At 39.3% G+C, this 12659-nt stretch overlaps 1 protein-coding gene across 1 annotated transcript in view; it reads right to left on the reverse strand.

The window, feature by feature from the left end:
- The window catches only part of TRIM24 (tripartite motif containing 24), a 59742-nt gene that overhangs the window by 30720 nt on the left and 16363 nt on the right, over positions 1-12659 (reverse strand). Inside the window, exon 2 of the mRNA XM_030468948.1 lies at positions 4805-4923. Coding sequence (XP_030324808.1) covers positions 4805-4923 — 119 coding nt within the window. The remainder of the gene's footprint in view (positions 1-4804; positions 4924-12659) is intronic.

Here is a 12659-nt window from a genome sequence, read left to right on the forward strand (position 1 = left end):
GGAAAAAGGAAAAAGGAAAAAGGAAAAAAGGAAAAAGGAAAAAGGAAAAAGGAAAAAGGAAAAAGGAAAAAGGAAAAAGGAAAAAGGAAAAAGGAAAAAGGAAAAAGGAAAAAGGAAAAAGGAAAAAGGAAAAAGGAAAAGGAAAAAGGAAAAAGGAAAAAGGAAAAAGAAGATCAAGCCCCCTCCTCCCTGCCTGAAACAGCCCTTCCAGCCCACCTTTTGCAGACTTAGGCAAATAAACTTGCATAGTGACATGGCATTTAAAAAAAGTTCACAAGACTTCTGAAGTTATTAATTCCTCCTAGATTCCAAAATCTTTGTCAATTTTTTCAATATGCTTTAAATTTTTACCCCAACTGGTTTGACCTGCTGTAGTTGGAATTATATGAAGACTGTGATTCAACAACTAATAATCAGGTGCTGTCAAATGAACTGAAACTGCCAAAAACATATATTCCAACTTTATATTCCTCAAAGCCACCAAGTGGAAGACAGACATATTTCTAAAATTTTTCACAGACATCATAACTCATACTGTCAAAATAGCTATGCTCTTCTAGGGAGAAACTAGATTCACTTCTAGCCACTTCTTATTTGTAACACTCATTTTCAGATATGGCTTGGATTTTGCTAGAACTCCTCATCAGTGGAATAAGTCATGTAGCCAAAGTACAATTACTGCAAATATTTACTACATGCTTCCAAAATCTAAAGCTTTTTTTGCTCTTATGTTGAGACTCACACAAGCAGTGCTTCGTGATGTCAAAGAAAACTCTCTCCAGTTAACCTGTAAGCCTTCATTTTTAGACAGATATTTATTTTTAATTGAGTTTTCCTTGTAATTATATTTAATTCAGTTACTAGTTTTAGTATTTATAACCCCGGGAAGCATACATTCAGACTTCATTCAAATTTAATGAAAGCTGAAATTACTCAGCATGTTGCAGGCAAGTACTGTTTTTTCTGCTTTTGTGTATTTAAGATTTACATGCAAGAGTTGACATAATAGAGCTGTCTCCCCAGCAACTGTAGTAGCTACCCACTCTTCTACTTAAATATACTTTGAGTATTAAAGAGATTAAAAAAGCAACCAAAGGTTTCCAAAGTTTCAAAGGAAGAGAGCAAAGTAGTCCAGATGAATATTCAGTGAATTAATGTTCCAAACTTCATCAGTGTAAATAAGATGCAATGGCTTCCCTTGCTGGATCCATAAAACATCAGTGCTAATAGCTCTGTAACTGTGCCTTGGTACTTACAAAGTCATCAAAAACAGCACCTCTCTTTTGGGATATTCTTGTCATGCCCAAAACCTCTTGCTTTCAAAGACATCCTGGCCCCAGTTACAGCTTTCATAAGCTATTAAGCATAAAAGTTCTTCCTTAGAATACATGGTGGTTACTCTGTCACCATACAAAACTAAAGAAAATTTTTGCTCTAAATTGTCCTCATTAATTGCTTTATTGTGCCAGTCAGACCTGTTGTCTTAGTATCCAGACCTAGCATCACATCTAAACTCATAACTTGTTTCATTATCACAATGCAAGCATCTCACAAAGTTCTTCATCCTGATAACAACATTCAGAACTCCCGTATCAGTAACTGGTAAAGACAAAGTGTTCCCACTATAAAAGGGTATTTTTCATACATGTTGTCTTTTGGACATAGAATCTATGAGAATTAGGATCTAGTCTAAATAAAATGCAAGTAACACCAATGTTTTCACCCATCTTTTCTTCTGCATTCATCTTGCATTTCTCATTCTTACTTTCATGGCTGTGCCCAAGCATGAAATAATTTTCTTCTGTTAATTTCCCTCACTTCTCTACGTTAGTAATATTTAAATCTAGCATTTGCTTCAGTAGCATCTCTTGGTCTAGAAGCTCCTTTCCACTTGTTCTTATGAGTCAAGTATCATCCATTTTGATTTCTAAACTTCTTTCAGCATCCAATAATTTTTGCTAAATCTTTAAATAAATCATAATGCAACAAAAATTGTAATTGCAAGAAAGCACAGCTGCATAAGAAGGGCACTGAGCTGCTAAAATCAAGCTCAGACAAGGTAAACATGACTTTAGATAGATGGATGGCATCTTAATGAGCTCCAGTTAGTTATTCTTCTCATTCCACAATGCCAGGCTCAACAATACATTATTTACTGCTAGAGTTTTAATTATATAAGCCAACTAAATATGCTAAGGAGTATTTTAGCATTACTGACATTTTAAACCTGAAACAAGCAAACTTGCATTTTAAAGTCCTTTTTTGCAGTCTCTTGAATTGAAATAAACCAGTCCTTCCTGACAATACAGATGTACAGGATAGTCATATATGTGGACCAGTGGCTCCAAGACACAACGATGCTTGCACAAAACCCATGGCTTGCCTCTAAGTCCAATAATTTCTTAAGCATCCTGCTAAAGCTGTGAAAGTAACAAAGCCAAACAAACCACCTCAGTAAAAAATTTCTATAAAACAGCCAGTTTTTAACAGAATTTGGATGATCTTTGATAAATTTTTCCTGCAAGTAGCAGTCTCTTTTCCACTCTTTGTCAGTTTTGCTACTGTCCATTTTTCTTTCTTTTCTCTTTGCTGCTTCAAAGGCAAAACAAGACAGATTGATTAGAAGGATGGATCATTCTTAAACCTCGTAATATTCCCCCTTGGACAGGACAATGATCTGTTTAACCATTACTGAGTTACAAATCACTTTATGAAAAGGTGTAAGCTTCAGGTTCCAATGTCAAAGTATAAATGAATGTGCAAAAAGCTACACTATCATACAAAAAAACCCTAATCAAACAGAACAGAACTGCACAGCATTTACTTCCAAGAAGCAAGGTACACACTCTCTAAGCAGATAGCTAACAAAATGATAGAGTTCTTTTTGTGTGCATGGATACTACTCTGCCAGTTGAGCAGCCTGCTGCTTTGCCTTTAACTACTGCAGGAACTGTGCTGAGTTCAGCCAAGGGCCTTACTTGAATAACAGACACACTTTATGTACTTCAAGACTGCTGTTTTTTCATAGGAAGAAAAAGAAATAAAGACTAAAATTGATGAATGAGAAGGAAACTACAGGAACACAAATGATTTGAAGAATCTCCCTGACGTCTCCTCACAACACTCAACAATGCATGATTCCAAACCAACTGCTAAAATATTTGGAACTTCTCTGAATGCCTCTGCAGCCACCCAGGATCAGAAGGTAAACAAAAAGTTCAATCCAAAATACAGGTGTTTTCCTGCAACACCATGGGGGAAAAAACCAACAAACAAACAAACCAAAAAGCCACACACACACAAAAAGCAAACTACAAACTGTCCTACATAGAGACCACTGCTCATCCTTCCAGAGACTCCCAACTAGATGTCAGTTTCTAGAAAGGTCTATAATTTCTCAGAAATTTGTAGTGAAATGAGGCAACCAGGTGCCACTAATTGCCAGTGAGTGAACATGAGCTTGTGTCAAGCCCACCTGTGCCTAATTAGGGTAAGGCTTGAGTGGTACCTTTTATTGGCCTCCTGGTCCTGCTCATGCACAGTGGGGGCCCACCCTAATTAGGCACAGGTGGGCTTGACACAAGCTCATGTTCATTCACTGGCAATTAGTGGCACCTGGTTGCCTCATTTCACTACAGAAATTCAGTTCTAATATTCCTTCTAAACTGAAGAGGGTTCAGTGGTTTCTGAGAAGTTAATTCCTTTTTCTCAGAGATGGAATAATCAGTGAGCTGGTACCACAAACCTGACTAGGTACTTGCATCTGTTCCACAGAGAGATAGCCACTCATTTATGTAAGCACTTCATCACAGAGCATGCAATAAAGGACCTCTAAGAAGCCACTCCCAAAATTAATCAATCAAGAGCCAATTATAGAGGTCCCCAAACCAAGAAAGCAAAAGAGAGCCCAAGACCTGAATGTTTTGAGATGAGTTAAAATGCAAATCACTTAGACATAGTAACCTTTTTGCAGTCTTACTATGAAGAATGTGAAAATATACATAAAGGGGGTGAATTATTTACAATAAGCACCTGAAGTTTAATAAAAAGTTTATAAGTAAAGAGATACTTGAGATACTGTCTTACTAGCCAAAACTTAGGACATGCAATATTTTGATACCACACATTGCTAAAGTGTGGCCCTATGCAGATGTGACTATTTTCTAATGCTTCCATGCTAGTACTTTCCTCCTGAAAAATCACCATGAGGAAAAAAACACAGTATTACTATTCTTGGTTTGGGTTTTGTGAGATGGCTATTATTAGATTGCAAAAGGAAGAAGAGAGCCTACATAAGAAAAACAAACAAGAAGCCCCTACAATCTGTCACCTTCTCCAATGAAATGTTTGAGCCTCTTGCTGGATTAGTGCACTCCAGCTATATAGTGCTGTGTTTTGTCAGTGCTGAGGTAAGAAAAATGTAGCTGATTTCACTAGAGGATTCCATTATACATCGAGATGTCTTGACATGGTATTGTTTGGGTCTCAGATTCATAGTCCTTCAAGTGCCCTGTCTAAAGTATAGAAATTCCCTTTCTAACACCTATTCCTTACTTTTATCTTTTCCTATCACAATGCAATTTTACATTAACAATTAAAAATAGTTTAGCATAAGATAACTACCTTCTTCGCATGCATTTTCATTGATTTTAACTGATTTTCTAGAGCAAGTTACTCCATGTGATAACTAAGTACCTGGAGTCTTTTTCTGAGTATTAACAGCAAAAAGGCCACACAGTAAGAAGCCAAGGTTATGCACACACATCCAAAAGTTGTTAACTTGATTACATGTTAATGCACTTACCTGATTTGATTTCTCTACTGTGCTACTGGGAACCTCTGTGGTATCCTTCACAAAAAAGTTATCTATGATGTGTCTCTCTGCACATTCCTGACCACAAATTGGGCAGCGGATAACACCAACTGAGGGGAAAAAAAAAATCTGATTACACTTGCACAGTGAAAGATAGATCAAACAACTTCAAAAGCATTTTGTAGGGATACATTGAAAGATTTGAAAGATTGTTTTAATGCTTTCCTGTCAACAAGGTGCAAGTAAAAAAAGAAGCTAATTCTCATCCATCACTGAAGTGACCTTTACCTGTTATTCCCTGGTGATGCATTTCTTTCAACCAAGGTCAAGCATCTTTTTTGTTTCAATCCTATAAAGAACTTGCCTAAATCTTACAGAAAATTAATTCATTTTCTCTAAAGGGAATGTAAACAAGCAAGGGCCTCTCCCCTCCTCTCCTCTGCAACACCTGCTGGGAAACAACTCTAGGACAATAAACTCCTGGGTTAACAAAAGTGGAGAACACATAACTCAAAGGGCTAAACAATTAATATCTATCACAAGAGAACAAAAATTACAAAGTCAAGTTCAAAACTTGGGGCTCGACACTGAGTAGAACAGACTTAAATGGAAAAGATCTATAAAATAATTTTAAAGCACATGCCTTTCCTACATGCAGAAAGCAGATGGACTTACTAGTACTGAGGTGATCATCCACAAAAATTGTCTAAAATGGTAGATATTAACATCTTGCTGTAAGAAAACTATCACAATGATTATTAAGAAATACTTAGGATGTGGAAATCATAATGCAAAGCATACAGTAGATTAGTCATCTGAGTCCACACTGAGATAGATTCTAGGCCTACAGCTGCACAATTTTAGGGCCCTGAAGATCAGAGGAACCATTTTACTCATGGAATTTAACACCAGTATGTAACACTTGCATATTTAACTAGACCAGCATGGGCTTAATGCTGTTCTTGTTTCATTTTTTACAATAAAACTTGGAAGTACAGAAACTATTAAATGTTTCCCTTTCTGCAGAAGACTATAATTTCTTATTTTAAGTGCTTCCTATAAGATTTAAGTAACTTTTTCATAATGCTCTTCCAATAAACATTAGAGATCTAACTGGCCAACCCACTATAAATTGGTTCCCAAATCAAAGTCCACCAGTTTTACCAAATAAGCTCTTCTGGAAATTCTGGATATTTAGCCAACACATTTCCATTTGTGTGCAAGTGATTTCACTATCATCTGAAAGCCTGGTTTTATTTAATTGCCATTTTGCTAGTCTGCACTTCAATACATATTTGTTCAGCTTTGTTTGATACACAAATTCTCTATTTTGGCTTTAAAAATTTTAACTTTTTTTAATACCATCACCATGAAGCATAATTAAGAAATCCAGTTCTAATATGACAGGCAGTTAATACAACTCCAACTACCAAATTTCACCTTGTATCAAGTAAATCAATTTACCACAGCCAAGAGTGAACAAATTTTCTAATATGCAAGCCCCACAATTGCTAAAAAAATAAAGGCTATTTTTTATATTTTTCAACAGTGCAGACTACAATCAGACCTCTGTTTCCTTGCTGCTGAAGCTGAAAACATGGATAACAACAATGTATTCAAATTAATTAAAAAAAAAAAAAAAAAAGAACACTGCTTGTATTCAAGTTGGACTCGATGATCTCTGAGGTCCCTTCCAACCCAGCCAATTCTATGATTCTAAGTGAAGACAATACATTGGAGTTTACCAAAGCTCATGGATAAACATGCTTCTCTTTTAACATAAAAATTTATAATGATGTTACCAGGGTCACCTATTATAATTAAGTACTAAAGTTTTATTTGGAAATAGTAATTTTCCAGTAAATTCTTACTTTGCAAAACTAGTTACAGAATGCTGCTTTTTATATAAAATAACAAAACTACACACAGGCCAATGAAAGTTTTCAGCCATTCATCCAATATATATTATGCAGTTGTGAACCATCACAAGTCTGTAAGTCAGTTCATGTTTTTTGTGTTGCTTGCAGTCAAAAATGCATTAGCACAACCCTAAGAGCACACAACTATAAATGCCAGACTGCAGATTTATAACCATGAAATATTAGGAACAAGAGCAGGAAAGTCACTGGACTTGCTGTTTCTCAGACCTGTTTCTGAAGATAACACATTAAGATTTAATTTTTTTCATGTACAGAGTCCTCTTGTAGAGTAAGATTTGGGTGCAGTAACATGGTACGTTGGGTTTACATGTCTGAATTTTGGTAATGGGTGGCAACGATGAGCTGCAAAGGTGTATTCTGTGAGAAGGCACCAGAAAGCCAATTCCAGCCAGCTTCAACATGGATCTGCTGCTGGTCAAAGCTGAATCCATCAGCAAAGCTGGTGGCACCCCTGTGTACAGAGGTGTTTAAGAAAGCATGAAAAAAATTGCTGTGCAACAACAGCTGAGATAGAGTAAGAAAAATGTGAGAGAAAAGCAGCCCATGGAGAAAACCACAGTGAAACAGATTATCCCCTGCAGCCTGTGGAAGACCACAACAGGGCAGATACCCACAAGGAGCCTTTGGAAAACCTCATGTTGCAGCAGGTGGATGTGCTCTGAAGGAGCAGTCTGTGGAAAGCCAATGCCAAAGCAGGCTCCTGGCAGGAGCTATGTCCTGTGGGGAGATGCCCCTGCAGGAGCAGGCTTTCTGTCAGGTACAGGGGGTACCCCCACTGGAGCAGCCTGTTCCTGAAGGCCTGCACCCCACAAAGAGGACCAATGTTGGGGCAGGTCTTGAAGGATTATATCCCATGGAAGGGACACCATACTGGAGCAGGAAACATGGGGGGTGGATGGAGGAGCAGAGAGGAACTTCTGTGAATTGACCCCATTTCCCATACCTGCTCCACCACCTGAGGAGGGAAACAGGTAAAGTCAGGAATGAAGTTGAAGAGAGGTTTGAGGGGGAAGGGTTGGTTTTTTTTTTGTTTACTTCCCCAAACACAAAAGATTTAATTGGCAAAAAAAAAAAATTATCTTCTTCACTGTGTTGAGTCTGTGTGGCAGCGATTTGGTAGCAGTCCCTGAAAGGACTGGCTTCTGTGAGAAGCTGCAAGAAGCTCCCTGGACACCAAAAATCCAGACCTGCCTCTGGGTCAAGGCCATTAGTGAAGGTGGTTACACCTCTGCAGTTAACTATTTAACAGGGGAAAAGGAAATTGCCAAAGGACCTGCAGCACAGAGAAGAGTGGAAAGTGAGGAGAATACTTGTGTTGACACCACAGTCAGTGAAGAGTGAAGGGGAAGAGAAATACCACAGCAGAGATTCCCCTGAAGCCTGTGAAGGATCACTATGGACAGGTACAGACCCACCATCTGTGAATCATAGAATTGGCTGGGTTGGAAGGGACCTCAGAGATCATCAAGTCCAACCCTTGATCCACTACCGCTGCAGTTACCAGACCATGGCACTGAGTGCCACATCCAGTCTCTTTTTAAATATCTCAGGGATGGAGAATCCACTACTTCCCTGGGCACCCCATTCCAATGCCTGATCACCCTCCCCATAAAGAAATTCTTTCTAATGTCCAACCTAAACCTCCCCTGGCACAACTTAAGACCATGCCCTCTTGTCTTGCTGAGAGTTGCCTGGGACAAGAGACCGACCCCCACCTGGCTACACCCTCCTTTCAGGGAGCTGTAGAGAATGATGTGGTCTCCTCTGAGCCTCCTCCAGGCTGAACAGCCCCAACTCCCTCAGCCTCTCCTCATAGGATCTGTGCTCAAGTCCTTTCACCAGCCTAGTTGCCCTCCTTTGGACCCACTCCAGGACCTCAATCTCCTTCCTGAACTGAGGGGCCCAGATGTCAAGGATCACAGTGGAGAAGATGTGGATCTGCAGCCACAGAGGACCGCAAGCCAGGGGAGGTGCCTGTTCCCCATGCAGCCGTGACTGTGGTCAGCCTGCTCTGGAGCAGTCTGTGCCTGAGGGACTGCACCTCTGGGAGGGACTCATGTCAGAGAGGTTCCTGAAGGACTCTGTCCCATGGGAGGGACACCACATTGAAGCAGAAGAGACTATGAGGAAGTCCTCCCCCTGGGGAGGGAGGAGATACTGAAAACAAGGCATAACAACCTGAGAGCAAACCCCACTCCCTGGGAGGGGAAGAGGTAGAGAAATCAGGAGCAAAGTAATTTGTGCCTGAGAAGAAGCAGGGACTGGGAGGTTTTGTTTTTTTTTTTTTAAATCTCTTTTTACATCTTATTATCCTAACTCTATTTTGACTGGTAACAAAATATATTTCCTCCCATCCAAGTCAAGTCTGTTTTGCTTGTGACCGTAAGAGGTACATGATCCCACCTTGTCCTTGTCTCTTTTCATTATATTTTCCCTCCCCATCCCACCAGGGAGGAGTGAACAGGCAGCTGCACGGTGCTTAGTAGCCAGCTGGGCCTGAACTATGACTCTCACCTTGAATCTGTTTTGGTCATGATGTTAACAGGTAAATTATCTCCCTCCCTTTATCTGTCCTGCTGAGGAGGAGGAGAGAAAAAGCAGCTTGGTGGGAATCTGACAGCCAACCTAGGTTAACACACCATACCTAGCTCTTAGAGACAGACAATGTTTCTTGGTGGTTTTTTGTTGTCATTTTTTTTGTTTGGTTGGCTTGGAGGTTTTTTGGGGTGGATTTGTTTGTTTGTTTGAATTCTGTCTTAGCTGGTAAGAGAAGTGAAGTGGAACTGCAAGAGATACTGGTTTGGAGGTATCTTTTCAAGTTTGATATGGAGAAGACAGTCAGGTAGAGACACTACATAACTTTGTATCAATTACAGTATCCCTACCTTCCTGTATTGGAGGTCTAATCCAGTTTAGAATATTGCTAGCCACAGAAGTCTTATGGCTTCCACCTTTCCCCAAGTAAAAATGACTTGGAACATTATTGAAAAAGTACCATTGACCTCAAACTAGTCTAACTAGATGACACCACATACTGCAGTAGATCAAAAGAAATTTGATTTAAAGGTTAGGAAGAAAGCTTTAACAGATGCATGCTGGAGTCTTTAGGTATCAACAAAAAACTCTAACACAGTGTACAATAAATACCAGCATATTAATGACCTGATAGTTTAAAAAAATTATTCCCTGTATCAAATATTTTAATTTATTATGTATTTTGCATGTACAGTGATGATTTGCTAAAGGAATCACAGACAGAAGCCCTTTTTCCTCATGCACTTTTCCAGTGCAAAGGCTTCACTTGGACCATGGACAAGTATCCCCCCCTCCTAGGTCCCCAGTTAACAAAACACAACACTGCTCACTAAGGATTACTGCTCCATGATTAGGAGTTTGAATTGTTTTGGTGCACAGTCAGGTTGGTTTAAAGTCATAACTGGCAAATGGTATCAAGACATCTGGCTGAAGGAAACATAGCAAAAAGTTTCTATGTGTACTCCTAACAAATGCTGTAGCAAGTAATTAACTTTTTTTAACAACCAAAAGGACAATGGTATTTCTCAAAGAGATTTCTGCTCTTCAGTTTCAATATCATAAAGAAGGAATGCAATAGAAAAGCAAGTTAATATAGCCTCAGCATTTTCTTACTACATTTCATATATGTATTTGCTTTTAACGTTCATTGATTATTTTTTTCCTTAAACGGTTAATTACATTTTAAGCTGTTCCTTAAGCATGCATAGAATGCATTCCTAAATTAACCTCTGAATTAATTAACATTTCCTCCATCGAGTTCCTCTTCAAGAGGCCTTCCTAGTGCTACAATGGACTGAACTCTTCTCAAGTGTTAAGGTTTGGAAGCAATTGTGAAATAGCTTTCTAACCATGCTTCATCTTACTGGCAACACTTCCTTCCTCTTGTTTCAAGACACCTGCTTCCTGCATTGTGCTGCAGTTTACTTCAGTGCTTTCAGGGCTGGGAACCTGAGCTCTTATGCTGTGGTCTGTTCAAGGAAATTCAAATTCTGCGTAGTACAATATTAAAAGCCATTCGTTGATTTCCTTATATGAAATGGTAAGGGAAATAATTCATCCTCTAATGAAACATACAATGAAGCATACAATTTTATCAAAGCAAAACCAACATCATTGCTTTACAGGATAAAAAAAAAATCCTTTAACTATTTTGCTGTTTATTTCCTCCTCCTCCCAAAATACCCACATTTTGTTAAAAGGAATGAGGGCAAAAGAGAAGAAATAGCTGAAAAGCTGCAGCACGGAACATTATAAACCCACATGCTGTGAGATAATGAAATTTCACTAATTCAAAAATTATCTCTGCAACTGGTATTTGGTATGCCAGGTATATGTTCTTCAAGTACACTATTAAGTCAGCCCAAACTTAGTATTTTCACAGTAGACACTGTGAAGGACCAGATGGAGGAACCACCTCCATGGGACCCTCTTAGGCTGCTCAGCAGGGAGCAGGCACCAAATCACCTTTGCAAACCCCTTCCCCATCCAAATCCTCATTAGCATCTCCAAAGGGAGTACTGGAGAGGAAGGAGACAGATATGGTCTGCATATGGCCTAGGGTCTGGTAGAGATAAGGTCTGCTCCCAGTATTCAATCTGATATGTCTCACCCATGCTTACGAAGTGAAACAGGCCTAAAATATGAGGGGCTGCACTGGTGGTCTTGGGGAATCTCATCAACATCAACCCTCACCTGTTGGCTGGCTCAAGGCTTGGATTCAGGACTGGTGGTTTTCTCTCTCTTTTGCCCCCTTTCCTGTTCTCTGTCTCTGAACTGAATGGGACACCCCCAGCCTCCTGCCCATAATGGGCCATTGACTAATTTATGCTAATGACATCTCTCCTCCTGGGGAGGAAAGCATTTTCCCTCTCCTTGGGCCAACAAAGGACCAGGGAATCATTTGCCTGGAATAGTAGGAATTTGGGGGGTATACAAGCAACACTGGGGTTCCCATTTAGTCGTCCTCCTTCACCAACCCTCCTTCACCAACACTCGTGGTGGTGACTTTCTCAAACTCCCTTTTTCTTTTCCTTTTCTTCCCTCTTCTCTTTCTTTCTTGCTATTTTGCTCTCTTCTATCCTGTCTCCTTCTCTCTCCCTCTCTTTTCCTTGTATCTTTTCTTTTTCTCTCTTTTGCCTTGCGACATATCTGCCATACCTTCACAGAGTTATATCACTTTGCTTGTGTTATTTGTCAAATAAAACCTTATGCTTGCACCCGACCCTTCCTGGCTGGACTTTGTTTTACAGATCCAAAAATTATAAGTAGCTTTGTAACATGAAAGACACAAACTCACTATATTTAAATAAACACTGTCAGAGCAACTGTAGAGCAGCAATATCAGATCCAGGTTAGCATTTTGGCTAACACTGTTCAGGTTAAGTATATTCTCGAATGGTGAGGCTCTACTATTTATCCTGATTAAACTGGGAGTAAGGAAGATCTCTAATTCCACATTAAGGTTCCAAGCTCAGCTAATCTTTGACCTATTCAGCTCTAAAGAGCTTTGAGACATTTGGATGCAAATTGAACAATATAGTCAGGAGGCTTCCAATGCGAACTTATTATTTTAGTGAGGTAATTTTCCTTAAGATTCTCCAAAAGAAGATTTCTTATGACAGCAAATTGTCAGAAATAAAGAATTGACACTTGCTATTTTTAGTGTAATTTCCTTTCAGAATGCCTGATGCTGCACTACACTCCAGAGACACAGGGAATATCTGAGAGATCTAGTAATACCTAGAACAGGAAACATATTGAGACCAAGCTTCCCTTCCTATTCCTCTCTACAGAGTTGGGGGGTGGGGGACTGGCTAAGCGTCACCTTGCATTTTCATAAAATTGCCTGAAGTAGCATCCCCTATCATTAT

The sequence above is a fragment of the Calypte anna genome, chromosome 1 (genome assembly GCF_003957555.1).
Source record: "Calypte anna isolate BGI_N300 chromosome 1, bCalAnn1_v1.p, whole genome shotgun sequence".
Taxonomy (NCBI): Eukaryota; Metazoa; Chordata; class Aves; order Apodiformes; family Trochilidae; genus Calypte; species Calypte anna.